Source organism: Mya arenaria, chromosome 3 (genome assembly GCF_026914265.1).
Source record: "Mya arenaria isolate MELC-2E11 chromosome 3, ASM2691426v1".
In the NCBI taxonomy this organism is placed as follows: domain Eukaryota; kingdom Metazoa; phylum Mollusca; class Bivalvia; order Myida; family Myidae; genus Mya; species Mya arenaria.
Genome location: NC_069124.1, coordinates 64,704,736 through 64,728,348, shown reverse-complemented (window position 1 = coordinate 64,728,348; position 23,613 = coordinate 64,704,736). Strand labels below are relative to the sequence as shown.

The 23,613-nt window shown below is 34.8% G+C and overlaps 1 protein-coding gene across 3 annotated transcripts; it reads left to right on the top strand.

Annotated features, from left to right (window-relative positions):
• Nucleotides 1-467: 467 nt before the first annotated feature.
• LOC128228175 (uncharacterized) lies at nucleotides 468-23,513 on the top strand. 3 transcript variants are annotated; one of them, XM_052939335.1, is made up of 16 exons: nucleotides 468-778; nucleotides 3,636-3,763; nucleotides 4,975-5,121; nucleotides 10,744-10,838; nucleotides 11,176-11,331; nucleotides 11,946-11,972; nucleotides 12,830-12,859; nucleotides 13,099-13,122; nucleotides 13,823-13,849; nucleotides 15,863-16,091; nucleotides 16,599-16,638; nucleotides 17,002-17,162; nucleotides 17,359-17,623; nucleotides 18,305-18,372; nucleotides 21,157-21,269; nucleotides 22,907-23,513. In XM_052939335.1, exons 1-16 carry the CDS (start codon nucleotides 655-657, stop codon nucleotides 23,001-23,003), a joined length of 1,731 nt encoding a protein of 576 aa, XP_052795295.1. In that variant the 5' UTR covers nucleotides 468-654; the 3' UTR covers nucleotides 23,004-23,513. The 3 variants fall into 3 exon arrangements, with proteins under 3 accessions (XP_052795295.1, XP_052795293.1, XP_052795294.1); XM_052939333.1 differs by having other exon boundaries at nucleotides 15,863-16,184; XM_052939334.1 differs by lacking the exon at nucleotides 12,830-12,859 and having other exon boundaries at nucleotides 15,863-16,184.
• The last annotated feature ends 100 nt before the right edge of the window (nucleotides 23,514-23,613 follow it).

Here is a 23,613-nt window from a genome sequence, read left to right as displayed (position 1 = left end):
GCTCTTTTATATACTTTTGAGGTTTCCCTTTTTCACTTTGGTCATATGTGGCAGGTGTCGTTAACAACATATATATGGCGGCTTTTGTTGAGCTTATTACTTTTAGCTAGAATCATAAGTGTTGCCTATAAATACATTGAACTTTCTTCAATCAAGCGAATTAACCAGCACGTAGAAATGTATTCTGTTTAAAAAATGTTCATTATTATCTAGTTTAAACTCCTTTGTACGAGTTTTGAATTATATATTTTTCAGCTAGAAAGCCTTATGTTTTTAAACACGACGATCAACTCTGATCAGGTTCCAAACGTTTCTATGGATGCTCTACATTGTAAAGGCTGAACAAAATAGCATAATTTCAAAGAGTGCAAAAATGGAACTTCTTTTAAAGCCTTGTCTTTCAAATAAAAGGCATTGATTTTATTTAAATTCACTCAATATTGTACAATGGTCTTTATCGTCTCGTTTCTCCAATAACGTTTACATGCTCGCGCAGTGCAGTTCGTTGTACTGATTCGCAATTTCGTGTCAATAATTTTGGAATTATCATCCATATTCGTAGAACGGTGCAAACTATCCTTAGACACCAAACATTTGCAAAATATCTGTACTTAAGTTATAACACATTAATTCTTACGACAGAACACTAGCAAGATGAGTGAAACGATGGTTTATATAAATGACGGCGCGTGTCATCGTTATGTGTCTAATACAGTCAATATACAGAAACGGAATTTGATGGTCATCGCAAAGTTGGACAATGGATTCTTCTATCCGGGTACGATCTTTGTTAAACTTTTACGTTCGTGTCAAATAATTAACAAGAAAATCATGATATATAACTATTTTATCTAAAAACATTATGATTTACTTTTTTCTTGTTAATTATTTGTCATGTTTATGATTGGTATGTATTTTTATGAATAAAAGGATCACATTTTAGTGATTCGAAAAAGAGAAAAATATTCCGTGTCTTGTTTGCATAATATTGTGTGCACTTCATTAGTTATATAATTAAATAATGATTGAAACGGTGCCCATGTTCTAATATAATGTTTTCGCTCTCTGTATTGGTTAAGTGGGATGGACTCGGGGGAGGCGGGGTCGGGGTGTTTACTTTCCACAATACACATTTACGTTTCTAAAATAAGGCATAACCAAAGCGCGCGTGTGTTTTGGGAACGTACCACAATACACTATATGCTTGTATATCAAGGCAAAGTGTTTCGCATTACCAAACTCTGAGTGGGGGCGCTGGGGAGAGGGGGGGGGGGGGTGGGTATGGGGCTCGGAACTTTCACATTATATTCTAGATGTTAGTATATTTTGGCATAACGAAAGTTTGTGTATGGGGTGGGGGATGGGACGAAACAAACCTGAATACATTTTTATGCTCGTTAAGCTCAGTAAAACCAAGGTGATAACATGCATATTGTCTAGTTCCACTTTCGTAATACATGTAAAAAGGAAAACAAACCGATAAAAAAAAGGACTAAAGCACCTATTGAAGCCTGGTGAGGCAAAAGATAAAAACCTTATTTGATTGGAAGCCCAAAATCTACCAACCAGGTGAGGCTACACATATAACCTATTTTGTTAGGAAGCCCAAAATCTACCAGCCAAGTGAGGCTACACATATAACCTATTTTGTTTGGAAGCCCAAAATCTACCAGCCAAGTGAGGCTACACATATACCATATTTTGTTTGGAAGCCCAAAATCTACCAGCCAAGTGAGGCTACACATATACCCTATTTTGTTTGGAAGCCCAAAATCTACCAGCCAAGTGAGGCTACACATATAAACTATTTTGTTTGGAAGCCCAAAATCTACCAGCCTGATGAGGCTTTACATATTACATATAGTGTTTGGAAGATCAAACCCTACCAGCCTGATGAGGCTTTACATATTACATATAGTGTTTGGAAGATCAAACCCTACAAGCCAGGTGAGGTTATTCATATAATCCACTTTTTACCTTATCGATTTTCAAAAAACTCGTAAATAACTTTTCGAAGAACTGGAAAACTTTTCGAAGAACTGGAAAAAAATGAAATATGATATTATAATTTAATACCAACCACTTTATTTGCACAGATCTTTACAATAATCGATTGAATTGCAAATGTTCAGGTATCAATACAGTCTTCAAGGTTGGTATAAGGGCCAATTTGAATACAATTCAAATATCTTATCTTTTTAAAATAACGTTATATTGATTATTGAAGAACATTCAATATGGCTTTAAATCAAAAAATGTTAAAATACTTAAAACAATTTATTGCAACTGATTATTCATTTAAGTGTCCATTATGGTCAAATACGCCACTATGCATTAGGATTAAGATCATTTATATAAATGTTTATTATGGTAAGGTACGCCACTAAGCATATGATTAAGATCATTCGTAAGTGTATATTATGGTCAGCTACGCTATCATGCATATGTATCAAGACCATTCATATAAGTGTATATTATAGTCAGGTACGCCACTATGCATAAAGATTAAGATCATACATATAAGTGTATATTATGGTAAGGTACGCCACTATGCATAAGGATTAAGATCATACATATAAGTGTATATTATGGTCAGGTACGCCACTATGCATAAGGATTAAGATCATTCATGTAAGTGTATATTATGGTTAGGTACGCCACTATGCATAAGGATTAAGATCATACATATAAGTGTTTATTATGGTCAGGTACGCCACTATGCATAAGGATTAAGATCATTCATGTAAGTGTATATTATGGTCAGGTACGCCACTATGCATAAGGATTAAGATCATACATATAAGTGTATATTATGGTCAGGTACGCCATTGTGCATAAGGATTAAGATCATACATATAAGTGTATATTATGGTCAGGTACGTTATGGTCAGGTACGCCATTGTGCATAAGGATTAAGATCATACATATAAGTGTATATTATGGTCAGGTACGCCACTATGCATAAGGATTAAGATCATACATATAAGTGTATATTATGGTAAGGTACGCCACTATGCATAAGGATTAAGATCATACATAGAAGTGTATATTATGGTAAGGTACGCCACTATGCATAAGGATTAAGTTCATACATATAAGTGTATATTATGGTAAGGTACGCCACTATGCATTAGGATTAAGATCATACATATAAGTGTATATTATGGTCAGGTACGCCACTATGCATAAGGATTAAGATCATGCATATAAGTGTATATTATGGTTAGGTACGCCACTATGCATAAGGATTAAGATCATACATATAAGTGTATATTATGGTTAGGTACGCCACTATGCATAAGGATTACGATCATACATATAAGTGTATATTATGGTCAGGTACGCCACTATGCATATGATTAAGATCATTAATATAAGTATATATTATGGTCAGGTACGCCATTATGCATATGATTAAGATCATACATATAAGTGTATATTACGGTCAGGTACGCCATTTTGCAAATGACTAAGACCATTCATATAACTGTATATTATGGTAAGGTACGCTATTATGCATAAAGATTAAGATCATCCATATAAGTGTATATTATGGTAAATCTTAAAAAGTATTAAGCATAAAAATGCATGCCTTCACGATTCCGTATTAAATGTAACGTAATTTCAATTCTTAGGCCACGTCATCCAACAGTGGGGCAAACCGGAAGAAGCGGAAGTAAATTTCTACCAGTGGGGTCCGAGGCGTGTTCACCGGAACAACGTTATTTCAATTAGCGGATCTGTATGCTGCCCGCCACTGCATGTAAGAACACCCATATACCACGACACATTCAGTATGTTTATCAAAATGAGTTTGGATAAGTAACCCCAACTTTTTCATAATATAACATCCTACAAATATTCGACATGTTTATGCAAAGACTGTATACCATATAAGTCAAAAGTTCTTGGATAACAAATAATGTGGGTCGATGTTGCTTCATTTCATCTTAACTGTATAAATATAACTAAATTATTGTATTATGATCTTTATATAGGTAAGCCGGTAACTTGTTAATCAAATTTATATTTTGCAAATTCATAATTCGCGATTAGCGTCCAATACATGTACTGTATTGATCCTTCATATTAACCCATTTCAGTTTTATTTTACATAGTTTATTTATTTTTAAGAGAATTGTGGCGTGGCTCATTTATAGGAAAAATATTGTCGTTTTGCCAAAAAGGGGAAAATACAAACTTGGTTCATATAATGTTCAATTTGTCAAACCTTTTATTCAACAAATGGACATATCCATGAATGCCACTTAGTTCCTACTCTTTTTTTTCAAAATGATACAGTGTGTGTATACCACGTGATAAATTGCGTCATAAATGCTACGTCGGAAGGCAATATTTTGTTTCGATTGAAGTCTTGAAACAATGATAACTTATCATTTTCTTTACCATTTTAAATGAAACATAGTGCAGTCTATGCAGCTTACGGAGCTCCGCCTTCGGTCTTTTACCAAATTTTGATTGAGGGTTTAGTTTCTTATAACACTTCGACAAACCTTTTCACGATACGGCCGTCTGACGGAGCACTGTCAAAACATTGTTTGGGAAACAGGTTTGTCGAAGTGTTTGATGAAACTAATCACCTTATCAAACTCGGGTTATAAAACAACGGTGTGGCTCTTTAAGCTGCATAGACTGGCCTTTGTTTCATTTAAAATGGTGAAGTAAGCGAAAATTTATCTTTGATTTAAGTCTTTATTTTAAGCCAAATATTGCCTTCCGACGTAGCATATATGACGTAATTTATCACGTGGTATACACACACTGTGATAAGAGGTCACTGCTTCTCAAATGATAAAAATAAGGGGATTTTTTTTCAACTGGGTAGATGAAAAATATAATTACCGCTACAAATGAAGACAAAAGTTTTATGCGAAACACACAAGTGGCATGAACATTAACATGACAAGCATGTTTGTAATTACTGTATTGTAAAAAGGAACGCTTGTTTGCCAGGCTTGGGACTACGTTTTGACGCGGATGAGAGTGACTGGACCAAGAGGTATGTATATGCAGTATATGCCGGGCCGAGTCTGCTACGTGCCTCGTCTACCGCCCCTTGAACACAGATGCTACTCCATTAGACTTTACAATGGCAAAGTCGTAAGTTCTTTAATACGAATTACTAAATACTTCATTAGGCAACCAATTGCGTGTACTTGAGTAACACATGCCAATACTGGCTATATCTATCGCTGTACGTGTACTTGACTGCACACGTCACTACTGACTATATCTATCGATGTACGTGAACTTGAGTTACACACGTCAATACTAACTATAGCTATCGGTGTACGTGTACTTGACTACAAACGTCACTACTGACTATAGCTATCGATGTACCTGTACTTGAGTTACACATGTCACAACTGACTATAGCTACCGATGTACGTGTACTTGATTACACACGTCACTACTGACTATAGCTACCGATGTACGTGTACTTGAGTTACACATGTCACTACTAACTATAGCTATCGATGTACGTGTACTTGACTACACACGTCACTACTGATTATAGCTATCGATGTTCGTGCACTTGAGTTACACATGTCACTGCTGACTTTAGCTTCCGATGTACGTGTACTTGAGTTACACATGTCACTACTGACTATAGCTATTGATGTACGTGTACTTAGGTTACACATGTCACTACTGGCTATATCTATCGCTCTACGTGTACTTGACTACACACTTCACTACTGACTATAGCTACCGATGTACATGTACTTGACTACACACTTCACGACTGACTATAGCTACCGATGTACGTGCACTTGACTACACATGTGACTACTGACTATATCTAACGATGTACGTGTACTTTAGTTACACATGTCAATACTGACTATAGCTATCGATGTACGTGTACTTGAGTTACACATGTCAATACTGACTTTAGCTATCGATGTACGTGTACTAGACTACATATGTCACTACTGACTATAGCTATCGATGTGCGTGTACTTGAGTTACACATGTCACTATTGACTTTTGCTTTCGATGAACGTGTACTTGACTACACATGTCACTACTGACTATAGCTACTTATGTACGTGTACTTGACTACACATGTCACTACTGACTATAGCTACCGATGTACGTGTACTTGAGTTACACATGTCAATACATACTATAGCTATCGATGTATGTGAACTTGACTACACACATCACTACTGACTATAGCTACCGATGGACGTGTACTTGAGTTTCACATGACACTACTGACTATAGCTATCGATGTAAGTGTACTTGATTACAAACGTCCCTACTTACTATAGCTATCGATGTTCGTGTACTTGAGTTACACATGTCAATACTGACTAATTGCTATCGATGAACGTGTACTTGACTACACATGTCACTACTGACTATAGCTATCGATATACGTGTACTTGAGTTACACACGTCACTACTGACTATAGCGATCGATGTACGTGTACTTGACTAAACACGTCACTTCTGACTATAGCTATCGATGTACGTGTACTTGACTACACCCGTCACTACTGACTATATCTATCGATGTACGTGTACTTGACTGCATATGTCACTACTGACTTTAGATACCGATGTACTTGTACTTGACTTCACATGTCAATACTTACTTTAGCTATCGATGTACGTGTACTTGACTACACACGTCACTACTGACTATAGCTATCAATGTTCGTGTACTTGACTGCACACGTCCCTACTGACTATAGTTACTGAGGTAGGTATACTTGACTACACACTTCACTACTGACTATAGCTACCGATGTACGTGTACTTGATTACACACGTCACTGCTGACTTTAGCTATCGATGTACGTGTTCTTGACTACACACGTCACTACTGACTATAGCTATCGATGTGCGTGTACTTGACTACACACGTCACTACTGACTATAGCTACCGATGTACGTGTACTTGAGTTACACATGTCACTACTAACTATAGCTATAGATGTACGTGTACTTGACTACACACGTCACTACTGATTATAGCTATCGATGTTCGTGCACTAGAGTTACACATGTCACTGCTGACTTTAGCTTCCGATGTACGTGTACTTGAGTTACACATGTCACTACTGACTATAGCTATTGATGTACGTGTACTTAGGTTACACATGTCACTACTGGCTATATCTATCGCTCTACGTGTACTTGACTACACACTTCACTACTGACTATAGCTACCGATGTACGTGTACTTGACTACACACTTCACGACTGACTATAGCTACCGATGTACGTGCACTTGACTACACATGTGACTACTGACTATATCTAACGATGTACGTGTACTTTAGTTACACATGTCAATACTGACTATAGCTATCGATGTACGTGTACTTGAGTTACACATGTCAATACTGACTTTAGCTATCGATGTACGTGTACTAGACTACATATGTCACTACTGACTATAGCTATCGATGTGCGTGTACTTGAGTTACACATGTCACTATTGACTTTTGCTTTCGATGAACGTGTACTTGACTACACATGTCACTACTGACTATAGCTACTTATGTACGTGTACTTGACTACACATGTCACTACTGACTATAGCTACCGATGTACGTGTACTTGAGTTACACATGTCAATACATACTATAGCTATCGATGTATGTGAACTTGACTACACACATCACTACTGACTATAGCTACCGATGGACGTGTACTTGAGTTTCACATGACACTACTGACTATAGCTATCGATGTAAGTGTACTTGATTACAAACGTCCCTACTCACTATAGCTATCGATGTTCGTGTACTTGAGTTACACATGTCAATACTGACTTATTGCTATCGATGAACGTGTACTTGACTACACATGTCACTACTGACTATAGCTATCGATATACGTGTACTTGAGTTACACACGTCACTACTGACTATAGCGATCGATGTACGTGTACTTGACTAAACACGTCACTTCTGACTATAGCTATCGATGTACGTGTACTTGACTACACCCGTCACTACTGACTATATCTATCGATGTACGTGTACTTGACTGCATATGTCACTACTGACTTTAGATACCGATGTACTTGTACTTGACTTCACATGTCAATACTTACTTTAGCTATCGATGTACGTGTACTTGACTACACACGTCACTACTGACTATAGCTATCAATGTTCGTGTACTTGACTGCACACGTCCCTACTGACTATAGTTACTGAGGTAGGTATACTTGACTACACACTTCACTACTGACTATAGCTACCGATGTACGTGTACTTGATTACACACGTCACTGCTGACTTTAGCTATCGATGTACGTGTTCTTGACTACACACGTCACTACTGACTATAGCTATCGATGTGCGTGTACTTGACTACACACATCACTACTGACTATAGCTATCGATGTACGTGTACTTGACAACAAACGTCAACACTGACTTTAGCTATCGATGTACGTGTTCTTGAGTTACACATGTTACTACTGACTATAGCTACCGATGTACGTGCACTTGACTACACGTGTCACTACTGACTATATCTACCGATGTACGTGTACTTTTGCTACACATGTCACTACTGACTATATCTATCGATGTACGTGTACTTGAGTTACACATGTCAATACTGACTTTAGCTATCGATGTACGTGTACTTAACTACACAGATCAATACTGACTATAGCTATGGATGTACGTATACCTTAGTTAGACATGTCACTACTAACTATATCTATCGCTGTACGTGTACTTCACTGCACACGTCACTACTGACTATAGCTACTTATGTACGTGTACTTGACTACACATGTCACTACTGACTATATCTATCGATGTACGTGTACTTGAGTTACACATGTCAATACTTACTATAGCTATCGATGTATGTGTACTTGACTTCACACTTCACTACTGACTATAGCTATGGATGTACATGTACTTGAGTTACACACGTCAATGCTTACCATAGCTATCGATGTACGTGTACTTGACTACACACGTCACTACTGACTATAGCTATCGATGTACGTGTGCTTGACTACACACGTCACTACTGACTATAGCTATCGATATACGTGTACTTGAGTTACACACGTCACTACTGACTATAGCTATCGATTTACGTGTACTTGACTACACACGTCAATACTGACTATAGCTATCGATGTACGTTTACTTGACTACACACGTCACTACTGACTATAGCTATCGATATACGTGTACTTGACTACACACATCACTACTTACTATAGCTATCGATGTTCGTGTACTTGAGTTACACATGTCAATACTGACTATAGCTACCGATGTACGTGTACTTGACTACACACGTCACTACTGACTATAGCTATCGATATACGTGAACTTGAGTTACACCCGTCAATACTGACTATAGCTATCGATGTACGTGTACTTGACTAAACACGTCACTTCTGACTATAGCTATCGATGTACGTGTACTTGACTACACACGTCACTACTGACTATATATACCAATGTACGTGTACTTGATTACACACTTCACTATTGACTATAGCTACAGATGTACGTGTGCTTGACTACACACGTCACTACTGACTATAGCTATCGATATACGTGTACTTGAGTTACACATGTCACTACTGACTAATTGCTATCGATGAACGTGTACTTGACTACACATGTCAATACTGACTATAGCTATCGATATACGTGTACTTGAGTAACACCCGTCACTACTGACTATAGCGATCGATGTACGTGTACTTGACTAAACACGTCACTTCTGACTATAGCTATCGTTGTACGTGTACTTGACTAAACACGTCACTACTGACTATATATACCAATGTACGTGTACTTGATTACACACTTCACTACTGACTATAACTACCGATGTACGTGTGCTTAACTACACACGTCACTACTGACTATAGCTATCGATGTACGTGTACTTGACTACACACGTCAACACTGACTATAGCTATCGATGTACGTTTACCTGACTACAAATGTCAATACCGACTTTATCTATCGATGTACGTGTACTTGAGTTACACATGCCAATACTGACTTTAGCTATCGATGTACGTGTACTTGAGTTGCACATGCCAATACTGACTTTAGCTATCGATGTACGTGTACTTGAGTTGCACATGCCAATATTTACTATAGCTAGCGATATACATGTGCTTAAGTTACACATGTCAATACTGACAATACCTATCGATATAAGTGTACTTCAGTTACACATGTCAATACAGACTATAAATATCTATATTGCGTAGAACGTAAAAAGGTTGACTGTAATGCAAGTGAAAGCTTATTCAAAATTATAGAAAAAATTAAAGAGGTAATAAATTGTATACATAAAAAACTGTATGATTGACTATCACTATGATAAGATGAGGCTCACGATAAGCACAAGAATTAAACTGTATTGCCTTTTTAAGTAAATGCGAAAGGAAATATCATGTTCTATATTTAAATATGTTTTGCATGGCAAAGAAAAGAAACACACATGAACAAATAATAGTATTATGTTATTCATCTTACGAAAAATGTAACGCGAATATTAACTAGATAGCTAGATAATTGTCGTGAAAATTAAGCGGTTAACACGAAACAATTCGAGAACGCTATCAGGTTATCTTACGACAGTTACATGCCACCATAGAAAGGTGCCTAACAGAATGCGTATGCTATGATCACATTTATTCAAGGACAAATGCATAATATGATCATACTTAATAAAGTAAACAATATTGTTGCAATACGCTAGGTGGAGAAGAAGCGAAAATTGCTGGTAAAGATCAGCAAGTCCCGCTACCGTGGAATACTTAGCTGTATCGGACTGGACGGTTGCCCACGGAAAAGGTAAAACTTTAATACATGTAGCTGCACAAATACATGCCATATGTGTGTTTATTTTTAGAATTACTTATAATCAAAACATTTAGATGTAGATCACCATAGTTTAAATCTTCATCAAAGGCTATACCTATTGTAGTATTAACGGCATTTACACGGCTAATGTTCATCAAAATTTGTTGGTGTCGTATGGAAATGTACACGTAGAACTATAGCTATAGTCAGAATTGGCATGTCAAGTACGCGTATAGCTATAGATATACGTGTATGTTATAATTTGAAAGATCTATTTTTATTGTATCTTTATTTTCAACTTCAAACAGCAGTTTCAATTGTAATGCAGATGCCAAAAAGATAAATCGATGGTTTTCCTAAGTGATGATAGTGATTATGATGACGATGATGACGATGATGATGACGATGACAGCGGTGATAGTGATAGTGATTCTAAAAAGGAAGACGAAAAAGAACGAAAGAAAAAAGAAGCGGAGAATGAAAGGTAAAGAAAAAAGATTTGTTTAAGATATTTAGATACTATATTAAATACAATCAAACCCCATTGGCTCGAACTTCAAGGGATCGGTGAAATCACTTCGAGCCTCGAATGCTTCGAGCCAAGCGGGTATGCCACTGAGGAATTCGACCCAAGCGAGTTCGAGCCGACGGGTTTCTACTGTATTTTATATTTTGTTGGTGTGTGGTGTCTTATTGTTTGGTTTAGAAACAATTGCTGGTGTTGGTGTTACGTGTGAAATGGCGACAATATAATGTCTTTGAATCGTGAAACACTGTCTTCGAGTATTCATCAAATCCGTGAACTAGTAGTTAAGATGGGGTCATGATGAAAATAGAATTGTGGTGGATACATAATTACTAAATTCCTATACATAAATAATTTCTAAAAATATCATTTATTCACCTATAATTACTTTAAATATGATGGATGCATCGCTTAAGTATTTACTTACTTACTTACTAGGTAAAATGCCTATGACCGTGTCCATGGTTTAAGGAACATTAGAATGGATCGATGAATACCTTACTTTCAATATACTTGACGAATAATTAACTTTTGATCATATATGGTCTAACTAGAGTTTGATTTATTTCCAGAGGCAGAAAAAAGAAGAAGGAAAGAAGGTAGCAGTAAAGTTTTACATGAAAATACAAAAAGCATTATACGAATTATATTAAAGTTATTTACCTAGAAATGTTTTAAAATTAAATTAGTCATTTGCTATATCAAGTTTTGGTTGATGTTCAAAATTAGCTCTTGTTTATTGACAGACTGTCAAACAGGCAGGCCGACCGACCGATCGACAGACAGACAGACAGACAGAATGTATTTCCAAATTGTAAAGTTCACGTCGTTAACAAGACACAAATGATATGTAATATAAAATATGTCGACGTGAATGTGTACAGTAAAAACTGAACACACACACACGCACGCACGGACGCACACACGCAAGCACACACACACACACACACACACACACACACACACACACTTGCGCGTGCGCACACGCACACACACACGCACACACAACATAATGTGTTCACGGTTTATCATATGTTTAACACTCTTTAGGAAACTGCTTAACAAATAAGTATACCTACATTCTTTTTTGATTGTAACAATTGTAAATTCTTAAACAAAAATGGATTAACGAAATATATCTGATTGATGTATTTTTCAAAACAAACGTTGAAATAAGGACACATTAAATACAAAGTGAAATTCATCTTCAATATCAATTGATTTGCAACACATATAGTATCCTTAGTTCATTACCTCAGAGGTATGTTTTATCTGGCGAATACACCCGATTTGAGTACGAAGTGAATCTATTTCAATCGCCCGATCCACCTGCTTCCAATCGCCATAGCTCACTATCATAATAAATGTGCGGCGAACACTGATGTTTAAAAATGAGAAAATGCATCTTGAAAATACTAGTGTAGTACAGTTGAATCATGTGTCCATATTTTTTCAGACAAAGATCCAAGGAAAAAGAAAATAAAAGGTAACAAACAGATTCCTTTCATGCTTGTACTCGAATTAGGTCAGCGAATGAATATTTATTTTGTTGGTGAACAACAGCAACATCATCGACAACAACAACAATAAAAACAACTGCAGCAACGACAACGGTTGCCGTTGACGATTATGCTAGTATATCTATCTTAGTTTACATTAAAACATAATGAAATTAAGTTTGAACTTATAATTCAAGTGAGCTTAATTTGATTCCATATTTTACAGGCACGGGACGAAGAAAGATGAAAGGTAAAACGCAGATATACGTAGACTTTTTTCTACATTAGTATGTCTACATTATATTGATGTTTATAAGTATTCTTGAATGAAATGCATCAACGATTTTATATGTGCCATTTCAGTATCTCATTGAAATAAAAGTCTTGAGGTAATTTGACGGTTGTGCCCCCCCCCCCCCCCCAAGTTTAAGAATTCTTGACTCTACAACTGAACATGGTGCATGTAATGTAAATTTGTCCCAAAGTCCAGAATATGGTCAAAGGAGGCCAAGATATGAACATAGTACATCTTTGATCCAAATGTGATGTTAAGTTTTTTCAATGAAAGTATGCACACAAATGTCTGTGTTCTTTATATAATCATGAAATGGTTTGGTTATGGATTCATTTTAACGATGATATATAGTACTGTTACAACAGTGAAATCACTTAAGTTTGACTATATTTAATGGCCATAGTCGACTGCTCCATCGGACATATTTTAACCATGTTTAATCATATCTTATCACGTTTGTATGTTGCCCCCACTGCCAACACAAGTCTGACTATTTTTAAGATAAATTGTTACCACGATATGATTGTGTCCTGACCGTCGGGAACGAGTACGTGATATAATATTCGTATAAAAAGACAATACTATTTAATATAAAAATGTGTGTTCAAAAATGAAAAAGACAATAAAATGTATAATGAAAATGCTTTTATTTAAGTTGCAAGGTTTTCGTTATCGGAGGAAGGTAATTTGTAGGTTTTAGCTAACTTCTTTTCGGCTCTAGCTTTTGTCAATATTCATCATCCCATTCCGAAACCATGAGTACACAAATCATTTTCCCCCTTCTTAAACCATGAGTACACAAATCATTTCCCCCCCTTCTTAAACCATGAGTACACAAATCATTTTCCTCCTTCCGAAATCATGAGTACACAGATCATTTCCCCCTTCTTAAACCATTAGTACACAAATAATTTTCCCCTTCCGAAACCATGTGTCCACAATTTCTATATCTTGTTAGTCAAAAGATTTGACATTAATCACGTGGAACACCGACAATTAAACAGTGCTATCAAATGTTTTCCAGTAGTTAATAGGCTTTACCATTTACCATTTTACCATGTGTCAGTGTTCCATGTGACGTTTAAAATAACACTTTACATAGTTTTATAACTTGCTAGTGCTTTACATTCATGCTTATCTTTAGCTCTTTAACGTATCCTGTTATAATTATATCAGTTGTGCTTCTTATAAAATTAACAGCTTGAGCAATATGTATCTTCATTTTCAATTCATTAATTTGTTCTTTAAGACTGTTCTTAATTGTTTGTTTATGTATTGGTAGTGTTGTTAACTAGTATGTGTATATGTCTTAGTTACAGAATGTGCTTAGTAATTACTTAGCCCTTTACCTCTAATCTCTATTTATGTAGTTTTTAGCATTCTTAATATCCTTGTCTTTCTTTTCCAAAATTGCAATTTCCTTTTCACTTGTCACATTTTCATCGATGATGTCTGAAATAACATGCGCTTTGGGTGGCTTTTTGTATTTCATTTTTTGAAATCTACTTTTGTATCAATATACTTTGCATTTTGGGAGTTTAGCTAAATCCAATATTGAAATAACACATAAGCATATCGTTTGAATAATATTGCTATTATAGTATTAATAAACAAATCTTCTCAACAGTGATAATTTAAACTTTTCCATATTTAAATTCGATGTATTAATTATCAATTAAATAAATAATATTCTAAGTCTCAACTATTTCGCTAATACTATACTTTAATCTTATATGAATGCAGTCATGTATTATCTTCCAGGTTCTGTGTTGTATTTATTTAATTTGTTTTCGGCGGAAAATATCTCTGTGAGCTAGTGTTGTAATTTAAGTATATCTGACCTGAATTAATTTTCTTGTATCTTGTACCTCTCATCACGAACATTAACATCAGCATAAAAAACTGTATTGAAAAACTCTGTTGATTTTAGTTCCCTCACTCGCTTACAATAGGTAGTCATCATGCATTTGGAAATAATTTTATCACAGGGCTTTTTGCATAGCGTAGTAAAATTTAATGCATTTTGTTTTGCAGACCAGAACGATGTGGGATCACATAGCATTATATTATTTTTAATCACCTTAACAACAGGGTAGTGATAAAGAGAAAGGCAAGCAACAATGCTGAGAAACAATTGTAGACGTGCGGTATTCTATCGCATCATCAACATTTCTTAAATCATTCCTTAAGTGAGAATGAATAAGTTTTTTCTAGAAAAGATACATTAGGATATTAACTGAAGTTTTATCTGTTGTGAATGTTATTTGCCGAGCTTTTCGCGCACGCCATGTCTTTATTCCTTTACACTTAATTGTGCTTGATAATGTATTTCCAAAACTTAACTCAATAACGGCATACAGTCGAACCCCGTTGGCTCGAACTCGCTTGGTTCGAACTGCTCCTTGGCCCAAACTGAATGTTAAGGGCTGATTTTTATATGCTGACGGTAAGCATTCCCGCTTGGCAAAACTTTCCGAGGCTCGAGGTATTTTCGACAGTCCTTTGGGGTTCGAGCCAACGGGCTTCGACTGTATATAAAAAGAAGCACCTAGTGATTTCTTGCATCAAGGTGATGAACTTTCTATTTTGGTTTAATGATATTCAAAAAAGTATTTAACTATGGCATTGTTTTAAAATATTTATATCGTTATTGTTTCAAATGAAATAAGCGGTATATTTCTGATCTATGTTGCAGTCTTGAACGTAAACCAAAAAAAGAAAAACAATGTAGCACCACCAAAATTGAAAAGGCGATCCAGACTGTGGGTGAAAGAATTGATCAGAACGGAGACAAAATCGTGCAAGAGATCCAGACGTCTCAGAGGCAGGTGTCTGAGCATTTAGGTGTACTTCATCGACAAATGGAAAAGACAACCGAACTCAAAGAAGTGAAGGGGCAGATAATCAATGCGAAAATAAATAAAGTTAGTGGGAAAATGAGAGAGGAAATACACGCCACTGGGAAAAAGATTGTTAACGAAATTAAAGCTCTCGGCAAGAAATGTAAAGAAAAAAGGGTGGGTAAACATTATAGATAATATATATATATATATATATATATATATATATATATATATATATATAGTTTAAGCGGAGTCTATCTTTTAACTGTGGGCGTATTGTCAATAAATCCTTAACATCCTTAAGTTAAGAAAGTACAAGAGAGCATCGATAAGTCAATGCTTATAGTTTAGATTCGAGAACCTTATTCTTTTTTATTGTGAGACATGTTGAAAAAAACTGGTTTTAAGTATAAAATTGACAAGGCCCAGTTGATTTGCGTTTATTTAAGATTGTAAATCATGTAAATTGCACATACATTTACAGGTTCTAACGTTCCATATACATTTTCAAAAGCGTTTAATTGCTTGAGGTGCAAATCACCATGAATTTAAACTAAGTATACTAAATATTGAGTATATTTTGTTTAGACCTCGACTCCACCACCCCGAAGCCCAATTTCCACACAAGGTAAGCACAGCAATCTTGCATATATTACACAATCTTAAGCAGGAGGATATTTTGAAATATATATATTCATACAATGGTGATTTAATTAAAAACGGAAAAAATAATAACAGCAATAAAACTAAAACGAATATAATGACAATTACTGTAGATTCTATCAGTTTTAATGACTCAAAAAAGAACCAACGTTTTACCAAAGAGGTATGCGTACAACTGGCACTGGATTTTAAACTCAATCTTTTTTTTTAATCAAAAATTATCTCATAATTCCAAACAAAAATTATAATACCAAAAAGTGAAAAATTACTATTTTTATCTTTTTTATAAATATGCATTTTGTACTTAATTGTACTTTTGGCGATGTAGTGTTGGCAAAGTGGGAGGATGATGGCTTGTATCGCTTTGGGTGCATAAAAACCAAGTGTGGAGACGGAATTGTTTGGGTGGAAGATAGCTGTAACCATAAGGAGGAAATTGACCGTGATTCCATTCTTACGGAAGAGGATCGAATACGACCACCAATAAAGGTCTGAACGATTTTTCAACAGTAAAATTAGATTTTTAGAAACCTTGAACATGTGTATTATTTCCACCAAGAGCTTTGAATTTCAAAGTGAGTTTAGAATACTCTGAGATAAAAAAAAGATCTTAATAAAATGCTTGTTGAAGCACACGACCTATACACCAAAAACAAAATTTAAATAATGTGATTTTTTTTTTCAGAGTAAGGGTTATGTTATAGCGCTTCTGCCAAGTTATAGTTTTGGCCCGGGAAAAAATAGACAACATCGTTATGGACCGGGCAAAATTATAAAAGACGGCCGCGAAATTAAATTCTATAACGGGGTCATCGTGAACGTGCAAATTGACATGCATATCTATAAGATTACCAAAGAAACATACAACAGAGATGTGAAAGGCATTAAGGAAGATATACGGGGTAAAAAAGTACTCGTGCTGGACGAGGATACTGGACGATATATACTGAGTAAGTCGGGCAGCCTAGAGTTTATTAAACTGGTTTGCAGTTCCAGGTTTAGAGCTGGACACACATATCCCGTTAGTTTTTAGAAATACATATAATATGTTCACTACTACTGCGCTTCCTTATATATAAACGCTTACCAGTATAAGAATAGATCTGTATTTGCATACTGTTCGAGCGCACGAAATTGAAATTGCAGATATTCAAAACATTTGTCAAATGGCATCGGGCTTGGTTACACAGAGTGAAGTAATTAATAAACGATGACTTCTTAACGCTGACCGGTTCATGCAATATGAACGTAGTTTTACTATATATAAAAGTCTAGGGCAACGTGAATATATTCCGATGAACGCAAAGTCTTCGGAATACCTCAGATACTACTAAGAAGACGCTTGTGATTGGTGAAATGATGTTGTATCGCCTACAATGTACTTTGTTCAATTGGTTTACATTGGCCATATATTTGATACACCGATACACCACAATACTCAACAATTCGATCCAAAAATACTTCGAATATTCTAGCTGGGGCGGTCCCAGGAGCGCACGTAAACGATATATGTTGGTGTTTTCTGTGTATGCATATTCGTTTGTGCTTTGTGAGGTAATCATTTGTTGTCTTTTTGAGATAATTGTGCTGGTGTTTGCAATATAATTACTGTGATCGACCTTTTATTCCAGCCGACATAGTAAACCCTTTGGGGAAGGAAACTGGATATTTCGTTTGGCCAAATAAGAATGTCGGAAAGGTAAGTATGAACTATTTTGTACATGCATTTTTAACGATGCAAAAAAATGCATTGAAACATGTCTTTGGTAATAAGTTATTAGCTTCATTTCCAGCTAATGAAATAGCATATCAACGGCCGTCAATATGTATCGCGGCTTAATCGTTAAGAACTAAACAGAAATAATATCATATTTTGTTTCTCCGCCTGCTTAATACATACTATGAGATTATTATTTAGTACCATTTCGAACTCAATAACCCATTTATTGTACTTGTAGAGTTAGAACATGGTATTTTATCTAGGTATATTTCGAACCCAATACCCCATTTATTGTACATGTGGAGTTAGAACATGGTATTTTATCTAGGTATATTTCGAACTCAATAACCCATTTATTGTACATGTAGAGTTAGAACATGGTATTTTATCTAGGTATATTTCGAACTCAATACCCCATTTATTGTACGTGTGGAGTTAGAACATGGTATTTTATCTAGGTATATTTCGAACTAAATAACCCATTTATTGTACTTGTAGAGTTAGAACATGGTATTTTATCTAAGTATATTTCGAACTCAATAATCCATTTATTGTACATGTAGAGTTAGAACATGGTATTCTATCAAGAAATATTTCGAACTCAATACCCCATTTATTGTACTTGTAGAGATAGAACATGGTATTTTATCTAAGTATATTTCGAACTCAATAACCCATTTATTGTACATGTAGAGTTAGAACATGGTATTCTATCTAGGTATATTTCGAACTCAATACCCCATTTATTGTACTTGTAGAGTTAGAACATGGTATTTTATCTAAGTATATTTCGAACTCAATAACCCATTTATTGTACATGTAGAGTTAGAACATGGTATTCTATCTAGGTATATTTCGAACTCAATAACCCATTTATTGCACTTGTAGAGTTAGAACATGGTATTTTATCTAAGTATATTTCGAACTCAATAACCCATTTATTGTACATGTAGAGTAAGAACATGGTATTCTATCTAGGTATATTTTGAACTTAATACCTCATTTATTGTATATGTAGAGTTAGAACATGGTATTTTATCTAGGTATATTTTGAACTTAACACCTCATTTATTGTACATGTAGAGTTAGAACATGGTATTCTATCTAGGTATATTTTGAACTTAATACCTCATTTATTGTACATGTAGAGTTAGAACATGGTATTCTATCTAGGTATATTTCGAACTAAATAACCCATTTATTGTACATGTAGAGTTAGAACATGGTATTTTATCTAGGTATATTTTGTACTCAATAACCCATTTATTGTACATGTAGAGTTAGAACATGGTATTTTATCTAGGTATACATCGAACTCAATAACCCATTTATTGTACATGTAGAGATACCCCATTTATTGTACATGTACAGTTAGAAGATGGTATTTTATCTAGGTATATTTCGAACTCAATACCCCATTTATTGTATATGTAGAGTTAGAACATGGTATTTTATCTAGGTGTATTTCGAACTCAATACCCCATTTATTGTACTTGTGGAGTTAGAACATGGTATTTTATCTAGGTATATTTTGTACTCAATAACCCATTTATTGTACATGTAGAGTTAGAACATGGTATTTTATCTAGGTATATTTCGAACTCAATACCCCATTTATTGTACATGTAGAGATACCCCATTTATTGTACATGTACAGTTAGAACATGGTATTTTATCTAGGTATATTTCGAACTCAATACCCCATTTATTGCACATGTTGAGTTAGAACATGGTATTTTATCTAGGTATATTTCGAACTCAATACCCCATTTATTGCACATGTAGAGTTAGAATATGGTATTTTATCTAGGTATATTTCGAACTCAATACCCCATTTATTGCACATGTTGAGTTAGAACATGGTATTTTATCTAGGTATATTTCGAACTCAATACCCCATTTATTGCACATGTACAGTTAGAACGTGGTATTTTATCTAGGTATATTTCGAACTCAATACCCCATTTATTGCACATGTTGAGTTAGAACATGGTATTTTATCTAGGTATATTTCGAACTCAATACCCCATTTACTGCACATGTAGAGTTAGAACATGGTATTTTATCTAGGTATATTTCGAACTCAATACCCCATTTATTGCACATGTTGAGTTAGAACATGGTATTTTATCTAGGTGTTTTTCGAACTCAATACCCCATTTATTGTACTTGTGGAGTTAGAACATGGTATTTTATCTAAGTGTATTTTGAACTCAATACCCCATTTATTGCACATGTAGAGTTAGAACATGGTTTTTTATCTAGGTATATTTTGTATTCAATACCCCATTTATTGCACATGTAGAGTTAGAACATGGTTTTTTATCTAGGTATATTTTGTATTCAATACCCCATTTATTGCACATGTAGAGTTAGAACATGGTATTTTATCTAGGTATATTTTGTACTCAATACCCCATTTATTGCACATGTAGAGTTAGAACATGGTATTTTATCTAGGTATATTTCGAACTCAATACCCCATTTATTGTACATGTAGAGTTAGAACATGGTATTTTATCTAGGTATATTTCGAACTCAATACCCCATTTATTGCACATGTAGAGTTAGAAAATGGTATTTTATCTAGGTATATTTTATACTCAATACCCCATTTATTGCACATGTAGAGTTAGGACATGGTATTTTATCTAGGTATATTTTGTATTCAATACCCCATTTATTGCACATGTAGAGTTAGAACATGGTATTTTATTTAGATATATTTCGAACTCAATACCCCATTTATTGTACATGTAAAAGGGGAAGTACGTAGCTGCTCCAGTTAAAGACGGGGATGAAACGTACTACCTGCCAGCAAAGGTAGTCAGAGACAGCAGCGGGACACAGACTATCACGTATTGCAATGGCACAAGGTATTGTACTTGCACAGGGATTTATTGTTCAATGGTCAAAAGAGTATTGCAAATGTTTTATTTTTTTAGAAGATATTCTTCACTTTTCCCTCAAATCTAACACACAACATCCGAACCGAGTCAATTATGTCTAATGCATTTTATAACTACGGAAAGCTAAAACAGTTTCAATGATAATGAAATGTAAGGTAATTTCACAGTTTCTGCTATGCCATTTGAAAACATTTTGTTTATACTGTAAACACTATTTATTGAGGAGATGTAATGATATTAGTTTTCAGCTATCTCCTCAATCCTGACAGATATAATATATGTTGCAATGTAATTTTAATAAAACAATTATGTTTAAATTGCATGTTACTTTACTCATGTTACACGGAGTCTCCTGTGCGTTCTCTACTGTTCTTCTAACTCATTGTGAATATTTATAGAACATAAGTTAAATAGCTCAATATCATTCTTATTGTTTACAAATTGATTGAAATAAATCTATAAAGCTATAATAAACATGCAAAATGGCATAACTGCATTATCGTCGGTTGACTATCAGACGATTTCCGTAGACCGACGGAATTTTACAACTGGTGTTGGTAATTATGCCTTGTAGGACCTTATTATTCCCAGATCATATTCTTAACAGGTCTTTGACAATAGTATCCTAGTCTTCGCAGTTTTAAAACTGAAACTGGGACAATTGATTGACCAAAATGGTGGTAAACAAGTAAACAAGAAAAGCATTCTCTTCATAGATTTTGTCGATGACATTGCTGTTTGGCAACAAAAATGTAATAATAAAAATTATTATAATAATAAAAATAATAAATAATAATAACAGTAAGATAAAAGAATAACAATAATTATAACAACATCACCACCACCAATTCTTAAAACTAAAATTTTCTCTTTATTTATCTTGTCCGTATTGTGTCCCCGAGGGTGAATTGTAACATTTTCGTAAATGCTCTACCATATGAGGCAAACTCGGAACTATCCCCTAAACCAAAGCTTTGCTGGCACTTCGGTATTCACTGCAAACACGGAATTTAGCCGTTGAAAGCGTTGTAAATACCACAAATACCCGTACAACAACAACATAAAAACATCAATAAATTAAAACAACTATATCTACAGCAACCGCCACTGCGCCTACAACTGCAGCCAAGTCGATAACTAACAGTAACAACAACAAAAAACGACAACAACAGCAACATACTAAACGATTCTATTTTTTTTTTTATAATCTATACGTTTATATGTACGAGTATATCAACAAAATATATCTGCAAAACTGACAATAGCAATCTGTGACAAATGTGACTCAGTTATAAAAATTTACTTTTTTGTTAAAAAAAACATGCAATTTTTGACATGGGAGGAATGTGATTTCATGTTACATAAAACGCGGCTTCGATCACAAATTTCCCAGGAGTTGTGACATATATGTTCGAAATTAGTGACAAATGAAATTTATCCAGCTGTGAAGAATAGAATCCTAGTTTTCCCAGGTGGTAGTAGTACATAAAGTTTGGTATGAATTTAGTGCATTAAGACAATATATATAACAAAAGTCATGATAATTTTGTGTCATAGTTCAATTAGCAACTTTGAACATCGGTTTTAATCTTGGTTTGTTTCAGGGAAACAAATATACACGGATGTTACCTTCTCGACAAGCGGTGTTACATGGACGCTGTCGAGTGTTACAAGAGGAATGAAGAAAACACTGACTTTTAAATATGCTGAGAAGAAATATTCTCTCATACTTTTTTTCGTTTAGTTTCTTTTTGTGTTGACTTGGCGAAAACAATAGGTATACAAATAAACAAAGTCATGTATAGTATGCTTAAAGTATTGGTGTTTAAAATTTGTTGTTTTAAGAATAGCCTTTTTTTGTCTCACAGACATACATACATCGTCGGCTACCACTGTACTAAATTCCGTTCTACGACATAACAAAGCATAGCGTGGTAGTGTTACAGCGGTATCCGACGATGACATACATTAAGCAAAATTGTGGCTGATAAGGTTGATGCCTATTTTCGTTTTTGTACGTCTTTTTAACAAAAGGCATGTTGAACGACAATGTACGTTTTATTTGTTACTGATGTTCTTGTTTTATTTTAGTATTTTTTTTTATAAAATGTTTTATTTGCATTTGTAGATCTTTATGACCCTAGTTGTATTTTGTCAGACAGTCGCTTAGTTTTTCGCTAACTTTATTCGGACAATAAAATTTGACAAGACGGTTGTTTCATGGAATGAGAGCCCCATGTTCGATTTATAATGAACCATTGTTGTTAGAATTGGGTTTGCAATGAGATTTTTAAAATTTCGGTTCTCAGGG

What these genes read in the sequence shown, in the direction of transcription:
- LOC128228175 (XM_052939333.1), top strand. Translation starts at nt 655, where the DNA reads ATGAGTGAAACGATGGTTTATATAAATGACGGCGCGTGTCATCGTTAT. An exon ending in AAAGAAGCGGAGAATGAAAG is followed by an intron (nt 11,332 to 11,945) that starts GTAAAGAAAAAA and finishes ATTTATTTCCAG; the next exon opens with AGGCAGAAAAAAGAAGAAGG. An exon ending in GAATACGACCACCAATAAAG is followed by an intron (nt 17,163 to 17,358) that starts GTCTGAACGATT and finishes TTTTTTTTTCAG; the next exon opens with AGTAAGGGTTATGTTATAGC.